This window comes from Dendrobates tinctorius, unplaced genomic scaffold, assembly GCF_039654945.1.
Source record: "Dendrobates tinctorius isolate UK_male_01 unplaced genomic scaffold, ASM3965494v1 ptg000132l, whole genome shotgun sequence".
NCBI lineage: Eukaryota > Metazoa > Chordata > Amphibia > Anura > Dendrobatidae > Dendrobates > Dendrobates tinctorius.
This window is the reverse complement of record NW_027361800.1, coordinates 4,886,372-4,912,451: the sequence shown is the minus strand read 5'-3', so window position 1 is coordinate 4,912,451 and position 26,080 is coordinate 4,886,372. Positions and strand designations below refer to the sequence as shown.

General features: G+C 43.8%; 1 protein-coding gene across 2 annotated transcripts in view; it reads left to right on the top strand.

Annotated features, from left to right (window-relative positions):
- PLPPR3 (phospholipid phosphatase related 3) overlaps positions 1 to 26,080 on the top strand; it is a 381,927-nt gene that overhangs the window by 201,615 nt on the left and 154,232 nt on the right. For both annotated transcript variants that reach the window (XM_073543392.1, XM_073543391.1), the window contains one exon: positions 23,743 to 23,800. In XM_073543392.1, the coding sequence (XP_073399493.1) occupies positions 23,743 to 23,800 (58 nt within the window). The remainder of the gene's footprint in view (positions 1 to 23,742; positions 23,801 to 26,080) is intronic.

The following is a 26,080-nucleotide window of genomic DNA, read 5'->3' as shown; positions in this document are numbered from 1 at the left end:
AGGGCACGATAATCAATACAAGGTCTTAATGATCCATCCTTTTTGGCTACAAAAAAAACCCCGGCACCTAAGGGTGACGAGGATGGTCTAATATGTCCCTTCTCCAATGCCTCCTTAATATAGGATCGCATAGCCTCGTGCTCGGGTACAGATAAATTGAAGAGCCGACCCTTGGGAAATTTACACCCCGGGCTCAGTTCAATTGCACAGTCATAACTCCTATGAGGAGGCAGAGACGCAGACTCATTCTCACTAAATACATCATAAAAGTCCGCAAAATAATCAGGAACATCATGCGACTGAGGAGAGGTGGAAAACACCGAAGCCTCACTAAAGGCACACCGACAACCCCAACTCACCACAGACACAGATTTCCAATCCAAAACTGGATTATGAATCTGTAACCAGGGAAACCCCAGAACAATAGTATCATGGAGATTATGCAACACCAAAAATCTGCAATTTTCTTGATGGTCTGGGGCGACCCGCATTACCACCTGGGTCCAAAACTGGGGTTTATTTTTAGCCAAAGGAGTAGCATCAATCCCCCTCAAAGGGATAGGCATCTGCAGAGGTGTCATCGGAAATCCACAACGTTTAGCAAAATCCAAGTCCATTAGGTTTAGGGCTGCTCCCGAATCCACAAAAGCCTTGGCGGAAAATGTGGACAGGGAGCAGATCAGAGTAATAGCCAGAAGAAACTTAGGTTGAACACCCCCAACAGAAAATGTGTGTGCAAAGCGTTTCTCTCGTTTAGGACAGACAGAAATAATATGCGAGGCATCTCCACAGAAAAAACACAACTTATTACGCCTTCTGAACTCCTGACGCTGCTCTCTGGAAAAAACTATCACATTACATAGGTTCAGATATTTGTTCAACAGGTGGCGACACCTTTCGTGCAGCTTTGCGTTCGCGCAAACACCGATCAACCTGAATGGCTAGTGACATAGAATCGTCAAGACCAGAGGGAACAGGAAATCCCACCATAGTATCTTTTACGGCTTCTGACAACCCCTTCCGAAAGAGAGCAGCCAAGGCATTATCATTCCAGGTAGTAAGTACTGCCCACTTTCGGAATTTTTGACAGTACAATTCAGCAGAATCACGACCCTGGCTCAATGCCAGCAGGGTCTTTTCAGCCTGATCAATGGCATTAGGTTCGTCATACAACAACCCCAAAGCTTGAAAGAATGCGTTCACATTAGTCAGAATAGGATCATCTGGTTTCAAAGAAAACGCCCAATCCTGGGGATCGCCACGCAGCAAAGAGATGACAATTTTAACCTGCTGCGCGGAGCTCCCTGACGAGTTAGGCTTCAAGGCAAAAAATAATTTACAATTATTTTTGAAATTCAAAAATTTAGACCGATCCCCAAAAAATACATCAGGTGTAGGAATCTTTGGTTCAGCAGCATGTGAATGAGCAAGGTAGGCGGAAATTCCCCGCACTTCCGCAGCGAGCTGCTCCACACGATCAGACAATTGCTTTATCTCCATTGAGAGAAAAAAAAAATTCCCCCTACGGCCTCAGAGATATAGAGGAAAAAATATACACACTTTTTTTTACAATTCTTTCCTGCTATTGAGTACCCTAGAATCTGCGGTATGGCGGGTGATTCTGTTATGAATGAGTCACCGTAGGAGGCAAAAGCAGAAATACAAGCTAAGTCCAGAAAACCAGAGAAGTTGGCAACTATCAGATTGCAGACCCCTGAACCTATCAACACAACTAGCAGTAGCCGTGGGGGGTTCCTATGAAGCCCTAGACCCCTCGATCACAGCCGGAGAATTACATAGGCCTAAAGAAAGAAAGGGGAAATCTAAACTGCCCCAGAGCTGACCCCAAAGCAATAGGCAGCCCCCAACATATAATGACAGTGAAGCAAGATGAAAATACTAACACAGACAGAAAGATAGACTGAGCAAAGACGGGGCCCGCAACTATCTAGATAGGAAAGGACAGGAAGGCTGCTGTCTGCAATCTGCCAAAACCCTATCAAAGACATAAGCCAACAAGCTGATATGAAAAAGGCCCTGAAGCAGCTAGGCTTCAAAAACTAAATCAGCACTCATGTATTTTCAGAAGACAGAGCTAAATGAATTCAGCACACCCCAGCAGGGAATGGCAGAAATCCAGAAAAACAAAGCAAAACAAAGTCAAAGCACAAAAGCAAAAGGCCGAGCAGCAAACTTAGCTTTAGAGGAGCAGGAATTCAGACTGGTCTCCAAGGATCCCACAGAGAAATCACCCGCAGGGCAGAAGGGCGTCGGCAGCCTTATATCCAGTCCGTAACTCCACTCAGCCAGTCATCATCATCAGCCTCAGGTGTTTGATAATCAGGCTCACTACCTTTCTTTACCAGAAGAGGGAGTTCCTCGGGCCTCAGTAATGAAGGGGAAAATGAACTCACAACAATGGCCTAAGACCCCCATCTTTCTTTTTGACAAAAAAGAATCCCATAGCCACTGGGAACTTGGAGGGTCTTATGTGATCTGCAGCAAGACTACTCTGCAGGTATTCCTTTAAGGCCTCCCTCTCGGGGATCGTCAGATTAAATAAACGAGAGAGTAGCACCTGGGACGAACTCAATAGCGCAATCGTAATCTCTGTGTAGTGGTAGAGCTTGTGCCTCAACTTCAGAAAAAAATTTCCAGAATTCCTGAATGGGTTCAGGTAGCTCATTTTTCACCACAGCAGCGATGTGTACATGACAACATTTCCCATAACACCCCTGACCCCAGGATCTTATAGTATTTGATAACCAGTCCAGTACAGGATTGTGCACTTTTAACCAGGGTAACCCCAGTATGACTGGAAAAGGCAATTTATCAAGTACAAACAAATCTAAAGATTCCTGGTGTTCCATATTCACAGTGAGTGGAAACCCGGTGACTTTTTCGGGAAATGCACCCATGCTCAAGCGGAGTGTTATCAATCGCCACTACAGGAAAAGGGGATGACAAAAGTACAGACTCAATCTTATACTTGTCAAGAAATTGTTGATCGATCAAAGTCAGTGCAGACCCACAGTCCACCATCACTTAAAAATCCATAGTATGACCATGACAGATAGATCTACCAGAAAAAGAAACTCCAGCGGACCGTAAAAATGCAATACGAATGGGAGGGTTACTCTGAGCCCTTTTTTTTTTTTTCCTGATTTATGCGACCAACACATTGCTTGATAAAATGGCCAGTCTTACTACAATAAAGGCAGAGCCCCTCAGAGAACTTTCTCTCCCTTTCCTGGGAATGGGAGGACATTCCGCCAAGTTGCATCGGTTCTCTGTAGTCCATGGGAGTCTCTTGAGAGACAAGATCCAACAAAATTGAAGCCTTCACCTCATTCTGCCTGTCTCTAAATCTTCTATCCACCTTGATGGCTAACTGCATTGCAGCCTCAAGTGTAGCAGGTGCAGGGTATGCCATGAGCAAGTCTTTAACCCTACAATTCAGACCTGCTAAAAACAGACTTTTGAGTGCTGGGTCATTCCAGTTGATTTCTGCAGACCATCGTCTGAACTGGGTGCAATATCCCTCAGCGTCAGCAGAACCCTGTTTCAGCCGTCTGAGTTTTGCCTCAGCTGTAGTGACCCCATCAGGATCATTAATTGATCCCATATCAGAAAAAATGCTTCTACTGACATCAAACAAGGGTCATCTGGACGCCGTGAAAATGCCCAAACTTGCGGCTCCCCTCGCAATAAGGACATAATAATCCCCACAAGTAAACATGCGTTTTTGAATGAAAAAAATTCCTGCCATTTACCAGAAAAACATTCAGGCAAGCTCACCTTAGGCTCTTCAGGGCAGACCCCTGGGCAGTTACTCACGTGCTGTTGTAAGCCAGAAGCTTCCAACGTTAACTGTTGCAGGCGTTGAGCCAGATCATGAACGTTGTTCATATTGCAGAAATCCGGGACGGGTTTTTTTTTTTTTTAATGCTTTCTCGGGCTGGACAAACTGTTACAGTTCTGCAGCACAGGACTAGGGTAGGAGGGGGAAAACTGACCCTGCACTGCGACTAGGCTGATGCCCTATGATGGAGTGGGCGACCAATTCCTTGTGAATAGACCCACCAACAATCCTAGACTAATCTCAAGTGAAGACCTATAGATAGGGGGAAGGGGGTCCCTGAAAGATATAAGGACTGGGTACAAAAACGGGTCACCTCCTAACAGAAAACACAAAGAAGGCTGCAGAAACAAACTGAAAACAGAAACTAGGACTAGCAGTACCAGAGGTCCCAGAACTGCACTAATTAAACACACAGAAAGCAAATCAAGGCTCCAAGAAAGACTTCAAGCGGATTAACACTGTTGTCCAGCAAGGAATGGGAGACAGGTGCAGGCTAATAAAGGGTGATACAATCACCTGATCAAAGGCAAACCCAGCACCAGGGGAAAAAGACCAGCAGCCAGAACACTACAAGAAAATGGCGGATAGTCTCAAACTGAGCAGATTCCAACAACTGGCTATTTGGTGTTATCCTCCTCCTTCTCCTCATCCTCACCATCCACCATCACCACTAGATCACCATGGTGACCATGGTCCGTGATGTTTAAGATGCCCGCAACTAATTTTTTAACAAATATGTTGATGTGTACCCCCCAGGGGGAAATGTTTGTCAGCCCATACACTTAGTGTATGGGCATTACAAGTATAGGAGACCCGCTTCTTTAAACTGGGAAAGCATTTTTAGTGGGCCATCCTCCCCGTCTCTTCCAACACCACCACTAGATCACCAGGATGAACGTGTTCCAGGATGCAACAACCAGCTCATACACTTAGTGTATGGGCATTGCAAGTATAGGATCGCTCCTTTAAAATGGGAAAACATTTTTAGGAGGCCATCCTTCACGTCACTTCCGACACGACCACTAAATCATCAGGGTGAATGTGTTCCTTGATGCAAAAGCCAAGTAATTTTTTTCAATTGTGTTTATGATGCCCGTACAAAAATGTTTACACTGTATGTTGAGGTGCCCCCCCAAGGGAAAAATGTTTGTAAGCCCATACACTTAGTGTATGGGAATTACAAGTATAGGTAACCCGCTCCTTTAAACTGGGAAAACATTTTTCTGAGGCCATACTCCACGTCTCTTCAGACACCACCATTAGAACGCGAGGGAGAGGGTATTCCGTGATGCAACAGCCACTATAATTTTTTGCAAGGGTGTTTATGATAACCATAAACAAAATATTTACACAGTAGGTTGATGTGTACCCCCCAGGGGAAAATGTTTGTCAGCATATACACTAAGTGAATGGGCATTACAAGTATAGGAGACCCGCTCCTTTAAAATGGTAAAACATTTTTAGTAGGCCATCCTGCACGTCTCTTCCGACACCACCACTAGATCACCAGGGTAATCATGGTCCGTGATACAACAGCCAACTTATTGTGTAAAAGGGTGTTTTTGATGCCCTTTAAAAAAATATTTAGACAGTATGTTGAAGTGTACCCCAAGGGAGAGATGTATGTCAGCCCATACACTTAGTGTATGGGCATTACAAGTATAGGAGACCTGCTCCTTTAAACTGGGAAAACATTTTTCAGAGGCCATACTCCACCTCTCTTCAGACTCCACCACTAGAACACAAGGGTGAACGTGTTCCATGATGCAACAGCACTATACTTTTTTGCAAAAGAGTTTATGATGGCTGTAAAACAATTATTTACACAGTAGGTTGATGTATACCCCCCCAGGGGAAAAAATTTTTCAGCCCAAACACTTAGTGTATGGGCATTACAAGTATAGGACCTGCTCCTTTAAACTGGGAAAGCATTTTTCGGAGACCATCCTCCACATTTCTTCCTTTGGGGATTGAAGTGTATGCAAATTTTGGGCAGACATTGTATTCACTTCATGGGCAAACTTTGGGTGATTTAAAAAGATCAGAATAAAGGGAACTTTGGTTTCATGTGGCCATCCAATACGTAGGTACAAAGGCTTATTGGGGTGCGTGTAACTTTGGGTCAGGGCAGGCCTTGCATTCAATGCATGAGCAAACAGTATGGGAGTACCAAATGAATAAGGTGAACTTGATGTTTCTGTGGCCATCCAGTACGTGGATTCATAGGCTTATTGGAGTACTTGTAACTTTGGGGCAGGGCAGGCCTTGCATTCAATGCATAATCAAACAGTATAGGAGTACCAAATGAATACTTGGAACTTTGGTTGCATGTGGCCATCCATGACATCTGTTCAATGGGTAGTTGAGGGGCGTCCAAATTTTGGGCAGCCCTGCCACTCACTGCTTATGCAATAACAGTATAAGGGACCCACTGTTTAATAATCAGAACAAAAATGCATAACCGACTTATGGCTCTCTAAGAAAAGTGAAGGCCGACTGCTGGCCCTTTAAAAATAGACTTTGTGACTTTTAGAGTTCCTCCTTCATAAATGAAACAGGATGTGTCTGATGTTGTGTCACACATCACATGGCCAAATAAGGTTTTTAAAATGTCCCAGTGAATGCATTTGTCTTGGTTAAAAGCAATGGTAAAGTTGAAAAACGCATCAAAAACGCTTCGTGTGAACATAGCCCAAGTGGTGGAGGAACATTTTTCTTCTGGGTTATTTATTTTGTCTTACATACAAATCATTACCCTGGAAATGATGTTCCTTAAAATGAGTAGAACACTAATTTGTTGGGTACACAGGAAATGTGTTTACCGAGAGCAATTAAATTCTATGCACATAAAACAATAGTCCTGTGTGCATGGGAAGAGTGGTTGACATGACTAAACAGGCTATTGAACAACTGTCTATCGACTTTGTAGTGACCTTTGTCTGACAGGAGGTTGAAGACTAGAAGACTAGAAGGAAATGCCTATTTTGCCATATATGTACATATATTAATTGTTTTCTATATTCTCTGTCTGATATATATATATATATATATATATATATGATATGATATATATATACAGTGCTGTGCAAATTAATTGGGACAAAGCATCTTTTTAAGTAAAATCGTAAGTTGGTTACCAGTCAGTGATTCAAACCAGTTTTAACTGCTTTGAACAGGAACGCACACTTGTTCAAAGCAGTTAAAACTGGTTTGAATCACTGACTGGTAACCAACTTAGGATATTACTTAAAAAAAATGCTTTGTCCCAATTAATTTGCACAGCTCTCTCTCTCTCTCTCTCTATATATATATATATATATATATATACTATATAATCGTCTAATTCTGTCTGTTTGTCTGTAACGGAAATCCCACGTCGCTGATTGGTCGTGGCCGGCCGCGACCAATCAGTGACAGGCGTAGTCTGGCCGCGAATTGGCGCGGAATTCAAACTGCGCACACCACCGCTACCATCGGGAGAACTCCGGCGCTAGCTGCTGATCTCCCGACGGTTCCCCGATGAAGCCTGAAAGATAAGAAAAAAGAGTTAGATTATACTCACCCCGGCGTTCGGTCCGGTCCAATGGATGTCGCCGTCCTGCCCGGCGCCTCCCATCTTCATACGATGATGTCCTCCTCTTGCTTCTCCCTCGGCTCCTGTGCACACGTACTTTATCAGCCCTGTTGAGGGCAGAGCAGAGTACTGCAGTACGCAGGTGCCGGACCTCTCTGACCTTTTCCGGGGCCTGCGCACTGCAGTACTTTACTCTGCCCTCAACAGGGCAGATAAAGTACGTGTGCGCAGGAGTCGAGGGAGAAGCAAGGAGGAGGAGATCATCGTATGAAGATGGGAGGCGCCGGACCGCGACACCCACCATACCCGCCCCCTGGTGAGTATAATCTAAAGTGTTTTTCTTATTTTTCAGGTTTCGTTGGGGGCTTATCTACAGCATTACAGAATGCTGTAGATAAGCCCCTGTTGGTGGTGGCCCCAGCTTATGGGGCAAAAATGGGGTGACAGATTACATACATATTCTAGGATACCCGATGCATTAGAATCGGGCCACCATCTAGTATACATATATATATATATATATATATGTATATGTATATGGAACACTAAGTTAAATGGTCTGTATGACCCTCTTGATATACAAGTGCTTCTCACTAAATTAGAATATTATTATTTATTATTTATTTATATAACGCCATTAATTCCATGGTGCTGTACATAAGGCCTGTTTCACCCTTCAGTTTTCTTCCATCAGTCAAGATCCGCCGTTTTACTAAAAAAACGGATCCGCCATTTTGTTTGGCGGATCCGTTTTTGTTCCCATTGACTTGCATTACTGGCGGATCCTGACGGATGGCAATCCGTCAGATCCGGTTTTTTGCGGATCCGCCAAATTTTAGCGTCCGCCGACATGCCCGGACGGAGTTTGTAACTTTTTTTGGCTGAAGGATCCGCATTTTTGTACTGCGCATGACCGGAGGAATGATCTCATCCGGAAATTTAACCCTGAAATCATTTCTGGCGGATGGTAAAATCTCTCTCTCTCTCTCGTCCCTGGACTGCGGTTCCTTTAAAATTCTTCAGCCAACGGATCCGTCAAAAAACCGATCCGCTGCCATCCGTTAACTTCAGTTGCCAACGGATCCGGTTTCCGCCAATTTTACGGATTTTAACTGACAACAAAAAACTGAAGTGTGAAACAGGCCTAAGGGGTTACATCATAATTCAAATATCACTTACAGTAAACAAACTAACAATGTCAGACTGGTACAGAGGGAAGAGGACCCTGCCCTTGCAGGCTTATATTCTACAGGATTATGGGGAAGGAGACAGTAGGTCGGGGGTTGCAGTAGCTCCGATGATGTAGAGGTGGCCACGTGGTCGTTACAGATTGTAAGCTTTTCTGAAGAGATGGGTTTTCAGGTTCCGTCTGAAGGATCCAAATGTGGTGGATAACCGGACGTGTTGGGGCACAGAATTCCAGAGGATGGGGAATATTCGGGAGAAATCTTTTCTAAGCAATTGGGTGAGGAGCGAATAAGTGTGGAGGAGAGAAGGAGGTCTTAGGAGGACCAGAGATTGCGTGAGGGAAGACATTGAGAGCTTAGTTCTGAAATTTAAAGAGTAGAAAGGTTATGGATGGCTTTGTAGGTCAGTGTTAGCAGTTTAAACTGGATATGCTGGGAAATTGGGAGCCAGTGAAGTGATTTGCAAAGAGGGGAAGCAGGAGTGTAACGAGGAGAGAGATTTATTAGTCAGGCAGCAGAGTTAAGGACAGACTGGAGGCGTGTGAGAGTGTTAGAAGGTAGGCCACAGAGGAGGATGTTGCAGTAGTCAAGGCAAGAGATGCTTAGGGCATGCACAAGCATTTTGGTATAGTGAGGGTTGAGGAAAGGTGGATTCTGGAAATGTGTTTGAGATGGAAGCGACAGGAGGTGGCGAGAGCTTAGATGTGCGATTTGAAGGACAGGGCAGAGTCCAGGGTTACTCTGAGGCAGCGGATTTCCGGGACAGGGGAAAGTGTGACTTCATTTATTGTGATATATAGATCAGGTAGGGAAGATATGCGAGATGGAGGAAAGATAATTAGTTCAGATTTGTCCACATTGAGCTTAAGGAAGCAAGAGGAAAAGAAGGAGGCTATGGCACATAGACACTCTGGGATTCTGGATAGCAGAGAGGTGACATCTGGGCCAGAGAGGTAGATCTGAGTGTCATCAGCATATAGATGGTACTGGAAGCCATAGGACTTTATGAGTTGTCCCAGGTCAAGGGTATAGTATTATGATTGTGTCACCAAGGAGGAAAACAAAACCAAGCTAAGTCACAGAAAACCAGAGAGGTTGGTAACTAGGCGGATTGCAGACCCCTGATCCTAACAACACAACTAACAGCAGCCGTGGAGCATACCTACGATGATTCTAGACGCCTTGTCACAGCCGGAGGACTAAATAAGCCTAAAGCAAGAAAAGGGGAAATCTAAACTGCCCCAGAGCAGACCCCAAAGGAATAGACAGCCCCCACACATGTATTGTCGGTGAAACAAGATGAAAGCACAAACACAGGTAGGAAAATAGGCTGAGCAAACGATGGTGCCCACACTAACTAGAAAGGACAGGAAAGGAAAGATACTGTCTGCAATCATGCCGAAAAACCCTGCAAAAAATGTCCAACACTTCTGATAGCAAAAAAAACCCTGAAGTCATTAGACTTCACCCACTATATCAGCACTCTGGCATATTCTGAGAACAGTGCCAAAAGAGGCTCTGTTCTCAGAATATGCCAGACAAAAGCAAAAAAGGGACAAAAAAGGGACAAAAAGGGACAAAAAGCAAACTGGCACATACAGTAACATAAGAGTGGAAATTCAGCACCGCCCCAGCCGGGGCTGGCTGACCACACAAAAACTGAATAGACAAAACCAAATCAAATGTGAACATTGGCAGAGAAAATTTAGCTTGAGAAGACAAGAACTGAGCTGAAAACCAAGACCTCAGGAGGAAGGAAAAAATCACCAGCATGGGAATAGGGAGTCGGCTGTCTTAAATCCAGTCTGAGACTCCAGATGTCCAATCGTCATCCTCATTATCAGGTGGCAGGTCTCTGTTAATTAGATCAGCTTCATTACCTCCTGCCACCACCAGAGGGAGCCCAGAAAGAGAACTCACAACTCCTCTGTCAGCACAAACAGTTCCCTCACCAGAAACCAGAGGCAGACCAGAAAATAAGTTCACAACAGTATAGATTGAGAAGAGAAGGGGTCCTAGGACAGAGCCTTGAGGGACACCAACAGAGAGAAGGCAAGATGAGGTGGTAGTGTGGGAGTAGGAAACGCTAAGTGTGCAGTTGGTAAGGTATGAGGAGATCCAGGATAGGGCAAGGTCTTTGACACCAAAGAAAGAAAGGATCTGTAGTAAGAGGCAGTGGTCAACTGTGTTGAAGGAAGAGGACAGGTCTAGAAGGAGAAGTATAGAGAATTGTCTGTTATCTGTGGCTGTAAATAAGTCATTACTAAGTTTGGTCAGGGCAGTCTCAGTGAAATGGTGGGGATAGAAACCAGATTGTAGATAGTCAAAGAGCGAGTTAGATGCAAAATGAGAGGAAAGTTCAGCGTGGACATGCTGCTCAAGGAGTTTAGAAGCAAATGGGAGCAAAGATATGGGGCGATAGCTGGACATAGTGCTCGGGTCAAGGGATGGCTTTTTGAGGATAGGTGTGAATGTTGCATGTTTGAAATCAGAGGGGAAGATACCAGAAGTTAGTGAAAGGTTGAAGAGATGGGTTAAGGATGGGATAAATGTACTGGTGAGGTTGAGGAGGTGGGATGGGGTCAAATGCAGTGGTGAGGTGTGATTTGGAGAGAAGATGAGCAAGCTCTCCTTAAGTAATTTTGGAGAGGGAAGTTATGGATTATGGGTATGGAAGTTATATTACTTGTGTTTGAAACTGTTAAACTGTAAAGCGCTGCTATATAAATAAAAATTATTATTATTATTATTATTATTATTATTATTATGGTGTTAGGGCATTGGTCTGGTATACAAAGGGGTTGTGGTGGTCGGACAACAAAGACTTGCCTTGTTTGGTCTATCTTTTTTACGAACTGCGTGACAAAGTCTTTGGCAGAGGTTAGGGAAGTCGGAGGCGGCAGTGGTGGGCAGAGGAAGGAGTTAAAAGTGTTGAACAACTGTTTGGGGTTGTGGGATAAGGAAGATAGGAGTGATGTTTAGTAGGCCTCTTTAGCAGAGGTGAGAGCCGATTTGAATGCGAGTGATGCTTGTTTGTATGAGGTGAAGTCGTCTTGCGAATGCGTTTTCTTCCAACGCCGCTCTGCAATTCTGGATACTTGCCGAAGCTTTTTAGTGTTGTTATTGTGCCAGGTTTGTCTTTTGATTCATCGCACTCTCCTATGAATGACAGGGACGACAGAGTCAATGGCTGATTCAAGAGTGGCATTGTAGAAACAAATGGCAGTGTCTGTGTCGTGGAGTGAAGATATGGAGGACAATGGTAGAATAGAGTCAGAGAGTGTGCGAGTGTCTAGATGTGCGAGGTTTCTGCTGAGGTGCGCAAGTTGGTGGACATGGGTGACAGGTGAGGAAGACAGTGATGAGAACGTGAGTAGTTGGTGGTCAGAGAGAAGGAGAGGGGAGGTTGTGAAGTTAGATAGTGAGACAGTGAAGACTAGGTCTAATGTATGTCCGTCTGTGTGTGTGGCTGAGGAGGACCACTGAGTAAGTCCAAAAGATGAAGTGAGCAAAAAGCGTTTTGAGGCTGCTGACTGGTGTGGGTCAATGGGGATGTTGAAGTCACCCTTGTTGATGGTCAGCATAGAGAAAGTGAAGAAGCCAGATGGAGAACTGGTCAATAAAGGCAGTGGTTGGGCCTGGAGGTTGGTATACGACAACCACTTGGAGGGTGCAGGAAGAGTAGATGCGGACAGAGTGGACTTCAAAAGAGGGGAGGATAAGGGAGGGAAGAGGTGGGATTGGGTTAAAGGTACAGTTGGAAGAAAGGAGAAGGCCCACTCCTCCACCATGTCTGTTGCCAGGGTGAGGAGTGTGGGTGAAGTGGAGGCCGCCGTAACATAGCGCAGCAGGGGAGGCTGTTTTGAAGGGTGTCAGCCATGTTTCGGTGAGGCCTAGGAAGGGAAGATTAAGAGAGGTAAAGGGGTCGTGAATCATATGGAGTTTATTGCAGCTGGAGTGTGCATTCCAGAGTAATCCAGAGAGAGGGAGCAGGGTGGTGGGTGTCAAGGGCACGGATTTGAAGTGGGTGAGATTTTGGGGGGTTTATATTGGTTTGGGAGCCATAGGAGGGGGTAGTAGTGGGAGATATGAGCTGTGGGGGTTCAGGATTGGGAGATATATCACCAGCTGTGAGGAAAAGCATAGAGAGGGAGAGCAGGTGGGAGAAGGAGAGTGGCCGTCTTGTTTTATGTTTTAGTAGAAGAGATGTGATGTTGAGGAGGAGGTCTGCGGAGGAGGTTGGTTTGGGAGGCAAGAGCGAAGGAGAGATTATTACTTGGTTTGATGGTGCTGTGGTATGGGGATAGCGAAGGAGAGTGAGGAGTAATGGAGCCAAAACTGTTAGAGTGTATGTCAGGATGATGAGAGTAAGTGTGGAGGAAAGAGAAAGAAATGTAGTACATTTAATAACAGTGGTTAGTCATACCTTCAATTCCTTTTTGGTTCATTTCTGGCATATTTATGCTGCATATTTAATGAGCCATACTTATGGAGACAGACCACGGTCAGACAGACCTGGGACTCAGAATATATAACAAGCTAAGTGCACGTGATATAGGCCAGGTGTGATCAGGATGGAGGGGCAGCAGAGAGACTGATCACAGGAGAGGAGAATTAGAAGAATTAGAAGCCAGAAGGAAAAATTCAAAAGGAAATTGTCAGATCCAAATGGACACATAAAGCCAAATGTGTGTTAGCAAAGCCAAATGTGTGTTAGAATAGAATGTGTATAGAATATCATCAAAAAGTTAATTTATTTCAGTTCTTCAATACAAAAAGTGAAACTCATATGAAATGCAAAATGTACTTTCATCTGAAAACAACACCTTGGACCAATGAGCAACAGTCCAGTTCTTTTTCTCCTTGGCCCAGGTAAGATGCTTCTGGCATTGTCTATTGGTCATGAGTGGCTTGACACAAGGAATGCGACACTTGTAGCCCATGTCCTGGATACCTGTGTGTGATGGCTCTTGAATCAATGACTCCAGTAGAAGACCACTCCTTGTGAATCTCCCCCAAAATTTTGAATCCTTTCAATCCTTTCAAGACGGAAGTTATACCGGGTTACTTGTGCACCTTTTTCTACTACACTTTTTCCACTCAACTTTCCATTAGTATGCTTGGATACAGCAGTCTGTGAACAGCCAGCTTCTATAGCCAGGGTCGGACTGGCCCAGCGGAGAACCGGAGGATTCTCTGGTGGGCCCAGGCATTGTCACCTGCTGGCATACAGGGTCAGCAGCTGCCTAAGGCTCCCCGCTACTCCAGGGGCCCCCTGCCAGTGGCGTGTCATTAATAACGGCACACCATGCATCTGCTATGGGGGCCTCCATTGCCAGAAGTGGAGCAGCGGGTCATAGGAGGCAGATGCCTGATGCAGCAGCTAAAGCCTGTCCCCTGCTAAAGAGAAATGAATATTAATTCTTCCCCATGCCCCCATGTGCGTGGAGAGGGGTGAATATTCATTTTACTTTAAAAATGGGCAGTGTTTGCCATAGGCTGCAGCTAACACTACCCACTATCAGGGCCTGCAGACCAGGGCCCCGCTCCCCTAGGGGTTCCCAGCCCATGCAGCCAGTATGGGGCCGTAAGCCAGCGCCGCCCCACAGTGCACGTCGCATTCAACTGTATCAACATCGTAGATGCCGATACAGTTGAAAGCAATAATTCAGGAGAGAGTGTCAGATGATGCTCCTTCTCCCATCATTACACTCTGCCTCTGACACAGCAGATGCATGATGACATCACTTTATTGCGTACCAGCTGTGTGCCGGCCAGACTGCAGTGCAGCTGCTGAGACCGGAGCAGAGCCGGAATCAAAGTGGCAACAAGGAGGAGAGGTGAGTATTGTGTTTGGTTTATATATAAATATATATATATACTGCTCAAAGAAATAAAGGGAACACAAACAGCCTGCTGCAAATGGAATAGTGTTCTTTTTTTTTTTTGAGCAGTATATGTATATATATATATATATATATATATATATATATATATATATATAATATATAAAGCTCAAAGTGTGTACAGTCATGGCCAAAAGTTTAGAGAATGACACAAATATTATATTTTCACATGATCTGCTGCCCTCTGGTTTTTATGTGTGTTTGTCAGATGTTTTTATCACATACAGAAATATAATTGCAATCATATTATGAGTAACAAAAGGTTATATTGACAGTTAGAATGAGTTAATGCAGCAAGTCAATATTTGCAGTGTTGACCCTTCTTCTTCAGGACCTCAGCAATTCTCCTTGGCATGCTCTCAATCAACTTCTGGATCAAATCCTGACTGATAGCAGTCCATTCTTGCAAAATCAATGCTTTTATTTTGTCTGAATTTGAAGGTTTTTGTTTGTCCACCCGTCTCTTGATGATTGACCACAAGTTCTCAATGGGATTAAGATCTGGGGAGTTTCCAGGCCATGGTCCCAAAATCTCTATGTTTTGTTCCCTGAGCCATTTAGTTATCACCTTTGCTTTGCTTTAGTTATCACCTTTTATGGCAAGGTGCTCCATCATGTTGAAAAAGGCATTGTTGATCGCCAAACTGCTCTTGGACGGTTGGGAGAAGTTGCTCTTGGAGGACATTCTGATAACATTCTTTATTCATGGCTGTGTTTTTAGGCAAGACTGAGAGAGAGCCCATTCCCTTGGCTGAGAAGCAACCCCACACATGAATTGTTTCAGGATGCTTGACAGTTGGCATGAGACAAGACTGGTGGTAGCGCTCATCTGGTCTTCTCCGAATAAGCCGTTTTCCAGATGTCCCAAACAATCGAAAAGGGGATTCATCAGAGAAAATGACTTTACCCCAGTCCTCAGCAGTCCACTCCCTGTACCTCTTGCAGAATATCAGTCTGTCCATGATGTTTTTCAGGAGAGAAGTGGCTTCTTTGCTGCCCTCCTTGAGACCAGGCCTTGCTCCAAGAGTCTCCACCTCACAGGGCGTGCAGATGCACCCACACCTGCCTGCTGCCATTCCTGAGCAAGCTCTGCACTGCTGGTAGCCCGATCCCGCAGCTGAAACACTTTTAAGAGACGGTCCTGGCCTTTGCTGGTCTTTCTTGGGCGCCCTGGAGCCTTTTTGGCAACAAGGGAACCTCTCTCCTTGAAGTTCTTGATGATGCGATAGATTGTTGACTGAGGTGCAATCTTTCTAGGTGCGATACTCTTCCCTGTTAGGCCATTTTTGTGCAGTGCAATGATGACTGCACGTGTTTCTTTAGAGATAACCATGGTTAAGGCCTGTTTCACACTTCCGTTTTTTCAAATCCGTCAAAATCCGTTGGTTTCCGTAAAAAAACGGATCCGCCATTTTTTTGCAGGATCCGTTTTTTTTTGTCCCATAGACTTCCATTAGTGGTTACCGCGGATCCGTCAAAAAAACGGATCCGTTTTTTAAAAAACGGATCCGTTTGCATCAGTTTCCGTCAAAAAAACGGAAACGGATCCGTTTGGCGGACACAAAAACGGAAGTGTGAAACAGGCCTAACAGAAGAGAAACAATGATGCCAAGCACCAGCCTCCTTTTAAAGTGTCCAGTGGTATCATTCTTACTTAATCATGACAGATTGATCTCCAGCCCTGTCCTCATCAATACCCACACCTGTGTTAATGAAGCAATCACTGAAACGATGTTAGCTGGTCCTTTTAAGGCAGGGCTGCAATGATGTTGAAATGTGTTTTGGGGGATAAGGTTCATTTTCTAGGCAAATATTGACTTTTCAAGTAATTGCTGTTAAGCTGATCACTCTTTATAACATTCTGGAGTATATGCAAATTGCCATTAGAAAAAATGAAGCAGTAGACTTTGTAAAAATTAATTTTTGTGTCATTCTCTAAACTTTTGTCCATGACTGTATGTATGTATGTATGTGTGTGTGTATGTCCTGGATAGGCATCCGCACCGTCACAGCTACAGCCACAAAATTTGGCACAGTCACACATCTGGACACCGAGAGCGTCCTAAGCTATGTTGTGAGGTGAAATTTTAACCCCACGTGTTCCAATTTACCAAACAATTTTGCCCCTGTCTACATAATGGGGGAAAAAGTCTGTGCGTGTCAAGCCCCGCCCCTCATTATGATGTCATAATGCCCCTATCTACATAATGGAGAAACAGTGTGTGCGTATCAAGCCCTGCCCCTCATTATGATGTCATAATGGTTGCCATGGCGACGCTGATTCATCATAGGTTGCAAGCCCCGCCGCTCATTATGATGTCATAATGGTTGACTATGGGATGGAGGATGTGTGATGGGTATATGGGCACTGGACTATGGGATGGAGGATATGCATGATGGGTATATGGGCACGGGACTATGGGATGGAGGATGTGTGATGGGTATATGGGCACTGGACTATGGGATGGAGGATATGTATGATGGGTATATGGGCACGGGACTATGAGATGAAGGATGTGTGATGGGTATATGGGCATTCAACTATGGGATATAGGATGTGTGATGGGTATATGGGCACGGGACTATGGGATGTCGGATATGTATGTGGGCACGGGACTATGGGATGGAGGATGTGTGATGGGTATATGGGCACTGGACTATGGGATGGAGGATATGTATGACGGGTATATGGGCACGGGACTATGGGATGGTGGAAATGTATGATGGGTATATGGGCACGGGACTATGGGATGGAGGATAATTATAATTTGCTATAACTAACCACAGTTAGTTACTATGCCCAGGCAGCGCCAGGCTCTTCAGCTAGTATATATATATATATCAGTGAGTCCTGGTTGCATTATACCCTATGAGGGGGGCAGTTTTATACCCTATGAGGGGGGTACATTATACCATATGAGGGGGTGGATTATACCCTATGAGAGTGGTGCATTATACCCTATGAGGGGCAGCATTATACACTATGAGGGGGGCTGCATTATACCCTATGAGGGAGCAGCATTATACCCTATGAGGGGGGCTGCATTATACCCTATGAGACATGAGTGGGCTACATTATACCCTATGAGAGGGGCTACATTATATCCTATGAGGGGGATGAATTATACCCTATGAGAGGTGAGGTAGCTGCATTATACCCTATGAGGAGGCTGCATTATTTCATATGAGGGGGGCTGCATTATGCCCTATGAGGGGGCAGCATTATACCCAATGAAGGGGCAGCATTATACCCTATGAGGGGGCAGCATTATACCCTATGAGGGGAGCTGCATTATATGCTATGAGGGGGCAGCATTACACCCTATGAGGGGGTGCATTATACCCTGTGAGGGGGCTGCATTATACTCTATGAGGGGGCAGCATTATACCCTATGAGGGGGGCAGCATTATATCCTATGAGGGGGGGCTGCATTATACCCTATGAGGGGGGTTGCATTATACCCTATGAGGGGGCAGCATTATACCTTGAGAGGGGCTGCATTATACCATATGAGGGGGCTACATTATATTCTGTGGAGAGGCTGCATTGTATTCTGCGGTGGCTACATTACATTCTGTGGGGGGGCTACATTATACTGTATGAGGAGGACTGCATTATACCCTATGAGGGGGCTTCATTATACTCTATGAGGGGCAGCATTATGCCCTATGAGTGGGCAGTATTATACCCTATGAGGGGGCAGCATTATTCCGTATAAGGGGGGCAGCATTATATTCTATGAGGGGGGCTGCATTATACCTTATGAGAGGGGCTGCTTTATACCCTATGAGGGGGGCTTCATTGTACCCTATGAGGGGGACTGCAATATACCCTATGAGGGGGCTGCATTATACCTTATGAGTGGGGCAGCATAATACCCTATGAGGGGGCTGCATTATACCCTATGAGGGGACTACATTATGTTCTGTGGGGAGGCTGCATTATACTCTGAGGGGACTACATTATATTCTGTGGGGGGACTACATTATACTATATGAGGAGGGCTGCATTATACCCTATGAGGGGGCTACATTATATTCTATGGGGGGCTGCATTATGTCTTATGAGGGGATTGCATTATACTCTGAGGGGGCTACATTATATTATGTGGGGGGTCTGCATTATACTATATGAGGCTGGCTGCATTATACCCTATGAGAGGGCTACTTTATATTCTTTGTGGGGCTGCACTATATTCTATGGGGGGCTGTATTATTCTATGAGGGGGCTACATTATATTCTATGGGGGTTGCATTATACTCTTTAAGGGGGGGGTACATTATATTCTATGAGGGGGCTACACTATGTTCTATGAGGGAGCTGCATTATATTCTATGAGGGGGCTACCCTAACTCCTGCTACATAATTTAAATGTGTACTACCTTATATTATACTCTAATATTAGCGTGTTTTACCGCACAATTGCCGGTCTTGTATTTATTTCTATGTAGCTACATAGTGGGCCCCAAGAACGATTTTTGGACCCTAGGTGCTCCAGTCCGACGCTGTCTTTAGCAATGTCCTTTTGAAATTTTGAAATTTTGCATTTCATTTGGAAATCAAGGTCCCAGAGTCTGGAGGAAGAGAGGAGAGGAACAGAATCCAAGCTGCTTGAGGTCTAGTGTGAAGTTTCCACAATCAGTGATGGCTTGGGGAGTCATGTCATCTGCTGGTGTAGGTCCACTGTGTTTTATCAGCACGAAAGTCAGCGCAGTCGTCTAACAGGAAATTTTAGAGCACTTCATGCTTCCCTCTGCTGACAAGCTTTTTGGAGATTCTCCAGCAGACCTGTCCACACTGCCAAAAGTACTAATACCTGGTTTAAAAACAACAGTATCACTGTGCTTGATTGGCCAACAAACTCGCCTGACCTTAATTCCATAGAAAATCTATGGGGTATTGTCAAGAGGAAGATGAGAGACACGAGACCCAACAATGCAGATGAGCCGAAGGCTGCTATCAAAGCAACCTGGGCCTCCATACCACCTCAGCAGTGCCATAAGCTGACCGCCTCCATGCCATGCCGCATTGATGCAGTCAATGCCGACTTTTATTTCCCATTGACTTGCATTGGGGTCGGGTTTTGGACGAAACTCCGACTTTTTTTGTCCTAGTCGGACCAGTTTCTGAAACAAATTTTGTGTCATGAAACCCGATCCGACTAAAGTTGCTCAACTTTAGTCTGGACCCCGAGAGCGTCATAGGCTATGTTGTGAGGCTAAATTTTAACCCCGCGCATTCCAATTCACCAAACAATTTTGCCCATATCTACATAATGGGGGAAAAAGTGAAAGGAAAAGTGTTGGAGGCAAATTGACAGCTGCCAGATGTGAACAAATGGGACTTAAAGAATGAGAGCGATGGCGCCAAAGAGTATATACAGTACAGTTGCTAAGGTGGGGCCCTGACATGGGATACTCACCACACACGGGGATATGAACACACACACAAAATGCGCCACACATTACCACGTGCTTCAACACATATACCACCCTCGGCACACATTTCACCACACATACACCAACCTCGCCACATAAAAGTCGAAACACAAAAGTCGCCACGCTGTCCCAGAGCTGTTTAAAAGATGAAAAATGAGCTGTTTTTGGTTGCTATCAGCAACAGTTTTCTTTGTAGACAGTTGTGATAACTCAGGCCTATTCTTATAATTTCTATGGTGTTATCGTCCTTCTGTAAAGCTGGAAATAACAATTTATTACCGTGCCAACACAGACCACCCTCTGACACAGACTGCAGGGGGAGCCCAGTATCACACAGGAGAGGATTAGATACACGGCTCAGCAGTCAGTATCACACAGGATAAGATTAGATGCACAGCTCAGCAGTCAGTATCACACAGGAGAGGATTAGACACACAGCTCAGCAGACAGTATCACACAGGAGAGGGTTAGATACACGACTCAGCAGGCAATATCACACAGGATAGGATTAGATACACAGCTCAGCAGACAGTATCACACAGGATAGGATTAGATACACGGCTCAGCAGACAGTATCACACAGAATAGTATTAGATACTCGGCTCAGCAGACAGTATCACACAGAATAGGATTAGATACACAGCTCAGCAGTCAGTATCACACAGGATAGGATTAGATGCATGGTTTTTATGTGCAATATAATCATTATAATTTGTTATAACTAACCACAGTTGGTTACTATGCCCAGGCAACGCCGGACTCTTCAGCTAGTATATATGTAAAACAGTATATATATATATTTATATATATATATATACACACACACACACACACACACACATATACCGTACATCAGTGGGGTGTCCTTTGAAGTACCATTGCCACCAGGCAAGAACTGATGCCAACCAAGGTAAAGTTAAAAAATACCAATTTTTATTAGTAGGTGAAAGGGAGGTGAGAGCACAGCCTTCACGTTGGCACCCATGGTAAGCACTTGCAGCGCTACTACCTTTATACCGGCCCTATTGAGGAAATGAATGCCATATAGGAGATATTGTTTCTATCCCAGCTTTCAGCTACAATATATGGATTGCATATTTACTATATACCGCAGTGTGTTTATTGTTATTTAATGATGGCATAATCTAATTGTGGAACTAGCATATGGATTTACCTACTGCATGAATTATCTTTTCTCATTGCACAACTTGCACTTTTTATATACCCCTTTTTAATATTAACCCATTCACTACCTTATTTGATCTTTGAATACGTCTGCAGTTTCCAATTGAGACTATATATTCTAATTGAGATTCACAGATCAAAGTTATAAGGGTTAAAAGTTGACCAGCGATTTCTCATTTTTATAACAAAATTTACAAAACCATTTTTTTAGGGACCACCACACTTTTGAGGTCACTTTGAGGGGTCTATATGGCAGAAAATACCCAAAAGTGACACCATTCTAAAAACTGCACCCCTCAAGCTACTCAAAACTACATTCAAGAAGATTATTAACCCTTCAGGTACTTCACAGGGACTAAAGCAACATGGAAGGAAAAAATGGACATTTATATTTTTCCAACAAAAATTTTCTTTTATCATCAATTTTTTCATTTTCACATGGTTAACAGGATAAAATGGATCCTAAAATTTGCTGGGCAATTTCTCCTGAGTACACCGATACCTCATAAGTGGTCATAAACCACTGTTTGGGCGCACAGCAGGGCTCAGAAGGGAAAGAGCGCCATTTGACTTTTTGAATGGAAAATATGCTGGAATATTTAGCGGTTGCCATGTCGCGCTTGGCGAGCCCCTGTGTGCCTAAACATTGAAGCTCCCCCACAAGTGACCCCATTTTGAAAACTAGACCCACCAAGGAATTTATCTAGATGCATAGTGAGCACTTTGAACCCCCAGGTGCTTCACAAATTGATCCGTAAAAAAAAAGTTCACAAAAAATTTCTTTTAGCCTCAGTTATTTCATTTTTACATGGGCAACAGGGTAAAATGGATCCTAAAATTTGATGGGCAATTTCTCCTGAGTACACCGATGCCTCATATGTGGTCATAAACCACTGTTTGGGCACACGGCAGGGCTCGGAACTGAAGGAGTGCCATTTGACGCGTTTGGAGAGCCCCTGTGTGCCTAAACATTGGAGCTCCCTCACAAGTGACCTCATTTTGGAAGCTAGACCCTCGAAGGAACTTATCTAGATGTGTGGTAAGCACTTTGAACCCCCAAGTGCTTCACAGAAGATTATAAAGCAGAGCAGAGAAAATAAAAAATCGTTTTTTCCACAAAAATGATTTTCTAGCCCGCTATTTTTTATTTTCACAAGGCTAACAGGCGAAATTGGACCACAAAAGTTGTTGTGCAATTGTCCTGAGTACATCGATACCCCATATGTGGAGGGGACCACTGTGTGGGCGCATGGGAGAGCTCAGAAGGGAAGGAGCGCCATTTTGGAATGCAGACTTTGATGGAATGTTCTGCGGGCGTCATGTTGCGTTTGCAGAGCCCCTGATGTGCCTAAACAGTAGAAACCCCCCACAAGTGACCCCATTTTGGAAACTAGAACCCCCCAGGAGCTTAATTAGATGTGTAGTGAGCACTTTAAACCCCCAAGTGCTTCACAGAAGTTTATAAACGCAGAGCCATGAAAATAAAAAATAATTTTTTTTCTTCAAAAGTGATTTTTTTAGCCCGCTATTTTTTTCCCCAAAGGAAACAGGATAAATTGGACCCCAAAAGTTGTTGTCCAGTTTGTCCTGAGTACACTGGTACCCCATATGTGGGGGGAACCACTGTTTGGGAGCATGGCAGGGAAGGAGCGCCATTTGACTTTTTGAATGGAAAATTAATTAGCTTCAATCGATAGCGGACATCATGTCGTGTTTGGAGAGCCCCTGTGTGCCTAAACTTTGGAGCTCCCCCACAAATGACTCCATTTTGGAAACTAGACCCCTAAGGAACTTATCTAGATGCATAGTTAGCACTTTGAACCCCCAGGTGCTTCACAGAAGTTTATAACGCAGAGCCGTGAAAATAAAAATAATTTGTTTTTCCTCAAAAAATGATTTTTTAGCCCGCTAATTTTTATTTTCACAATGGTAACAGGAGAAATTGGACCACTAAACTTGTCCAGTTTCTCCTGAGTACGCTGGTACCCCATATGTGGGGGGGAACCACTGTTTGGGCACACGTCAGGGATCGGAAGGGAAGTAGTTACGTTTTGAGATGCTGACTTGATGGAATGGTCTGCGGGCATCATGTTACGTTTGCAGAGCCCTTGATGCGCCTAAACAGTGGAAACCCCCCACAAGTGACCCCATTTTGGAAGCTAGACCATGCAGGGAACTAATCTAGATGTGTGGTGAGCACTCTGAGCCTCCAACTTCTTCACAGAAGTTTATAACGCAGAGCTGTGAAAATAAAAAATATTTTTTTTCCTCAAAAAATGATTTTTTTAGCCCACAATTTTTTATTTTCACAAGGGTAACAGGAGACATTCGACCCCAAAAGTTCTTGTTCAGATTGTCTTGAGTATGCTGGTACCCCATATGTGGGGGTAAACCACTGTTTGGGCACACGTTGGGGCTCGGAAGGGAAGTAGTGACTACCTTATTTGATCTTTGAATATGTCTGCAATTTCCATTGAGACTATATATTCTAATTGAGATTCACAGATCAATAGTGTATTCTCCCTCTTTTGCTACCTAAAATTCAGATTTGTATGTGTTCAATATTAATATTCTAAAATTTGTTTTCAGGAAGACATTTCCTTCACAACATGCCACTCTTTCAGCATTTGCAGCGGTCTATGTGTCTGTAAGTATATATCTATACATTTCTTATGGTATAAAGTTATAAATGTCTAAAAAAACAAATGTGGAGATATAAAGAGGGAGTATTTCACATGATAGTCTGTTTTGTAATGGATTCGAAGGATTGTAATGAATAAGAGAATGATCACACGAGAATTGAATTTACTTAAATTAATTTACTTAATAAATGATAAGATTAAATAATAAACAGTATAAACAATAAATACATGTGCATCAAAGCAAGCATTATTCATACATTACATTATTAACCCCTTCATGACCCAGCCTATTTTGATCTTAATGACCTGGCCATTTTTTGCAATTCTGACCAGAGTCCCTTTATGAGGTAATAACTCAGGAACGTGTCAACACATCCTAGTGATTCTGAAAATGTTTTTTCATGACATATTGGGCTTCATGATAGTGGTAAATTTAGGTCGATAATTTTTGCGTTTATTTGTGAAAAAAATGGAAATTTGGCGAAAATTTTGCAAATTTTGCAAATTTCAAAATTAGAATTTTTATTCTGTGAAACCAGAGAGTTATGTGACACAAAATAGTTAATAACTAACATTTCACACATGTATACTTTACATCAGCACAATTTTGGAAACAAAATTTTATTTTGTTAGGAAGTTATAAGGGTTAAAACTTGACCAGCGATTTCTCATTTTTATAACAAAATTTACAAAACCATTTTTTTAGGGACCACCTCACATTTGAAGTCACTTTGAGGGGTCTATATGGCAGAAAATACCCAAAAGTGACACCATTCTAAAAACTGCACCCCTCAAGCTACTCTTAGCCTCAGTTTTTTCATTTTTACATGGGCAACAGGGTAAAATGGATCCTAAAATTTGTTGGTCAATTTCTCCTGAGTACACCGATGCCTCATATGTGGTCATAAACCACTGTTTGGGCACACGGCAGGGCTCGGAACTGAAGGAGTGCCATTTAACGCGTTTGGAGAGCCCCTGTGTGCCTAAACATTGGAGCTCCCTCACAAGTGACCCCATTTTGGAAGCTAGACCCTCGAAGGAACTTATCTAGATGTGTGGTAAGCACTTTGAACCCCCAAGTGCTTCACAGAAGATTATAAAGCAGAGCAGAGAAAATAAAAAATCGTTTTTTTTCCTCAAAAATAATTTTCTAGTCCGCTATTTTTTATTTTCACAGGGCTAACAGGCGAAATTGGACCATAAAAGTTGTTGTGCAATTGTCCTGAGTACATTGATACCCCATATGTGGAGGGAACCACTGTTTGGGCGCATGGGAGAGCTAAGAAGGGAAGGAGCGCCATTTTGGAATGCAGACTTTGATGGAATGTTCTGCGGGCGTCATGTTGCGTTTGCAGAGCCCCTGATGTGCCTAAACAGTAGAAACCCCCACAAGTGACCCCATTTTGGAAACTAGAACCCCCAAGGAGCTTAATTAGATGTGTAGTGAGCACTTTAAACCCCCAAGTGCTTCACAGAAGTTTATAAACGCAGAGCCATGAAAATAAAAAATAATTTTTTTTCTTCAAAAGTGAATTTTTTAGCCCGCTATTTTTTTTCCCAAAGGAAACAGGATAAATTGGACCCCAAAAGTTGTTGTCCAGTTTGTCCTGAGTACACTAGTACCCCATATGTGGGGGGAAACCACTGTTTGGGAGCATGGCAGGGCTCAGAAGGGAAGGAGCGCCATTTGACTTTTTGAATGGAAAATTAATTAGCTTCAATCGTTAGCGGACATCATGTCGTGTTTGGAGAGCCCCTGTGTGCCTAAACTTTGGAGCTCCCCCACAAATGACTCCATTTTGGAAACTAGACCCCTAAGGAACTTATCTAGATGCATAGTTAGCACTTTGAACCCCCAGGTGCTTCACAGAAGTTTATAACGCAGAGCCGTGAAAATAAAAATAATTTGTTTTTCCTCAAAAAATGATTTTTTAGCCCGCTAATTTTTATTTTCACAATGGTAACAGGAGAAATTGGACCACTAAACTTGTTGTCCAGTTTCTCCTGAGTACGCTGGTACCCCATATGTGGGGGTGAACCACTGTTTGGGCACACGTCGGGGATCGGAAGGGAAGTAGTTACGTTTTGAGATGCTGACTTGATGGAATGGTCTGCGGGCATCATGTTTCGTTTGCAGAGCCCTTGATGCGCCTAAACAGTGGAAACCCCCCACAAGTGACCCCATTTTGGAAACTAGACCACGCAAGGAACTAATCTAGATGTGTGGTGAGCACTCTGAACCTCCAACTTCTTCACAGAAGTTTATAACGCAGAGCTGTGAAAAT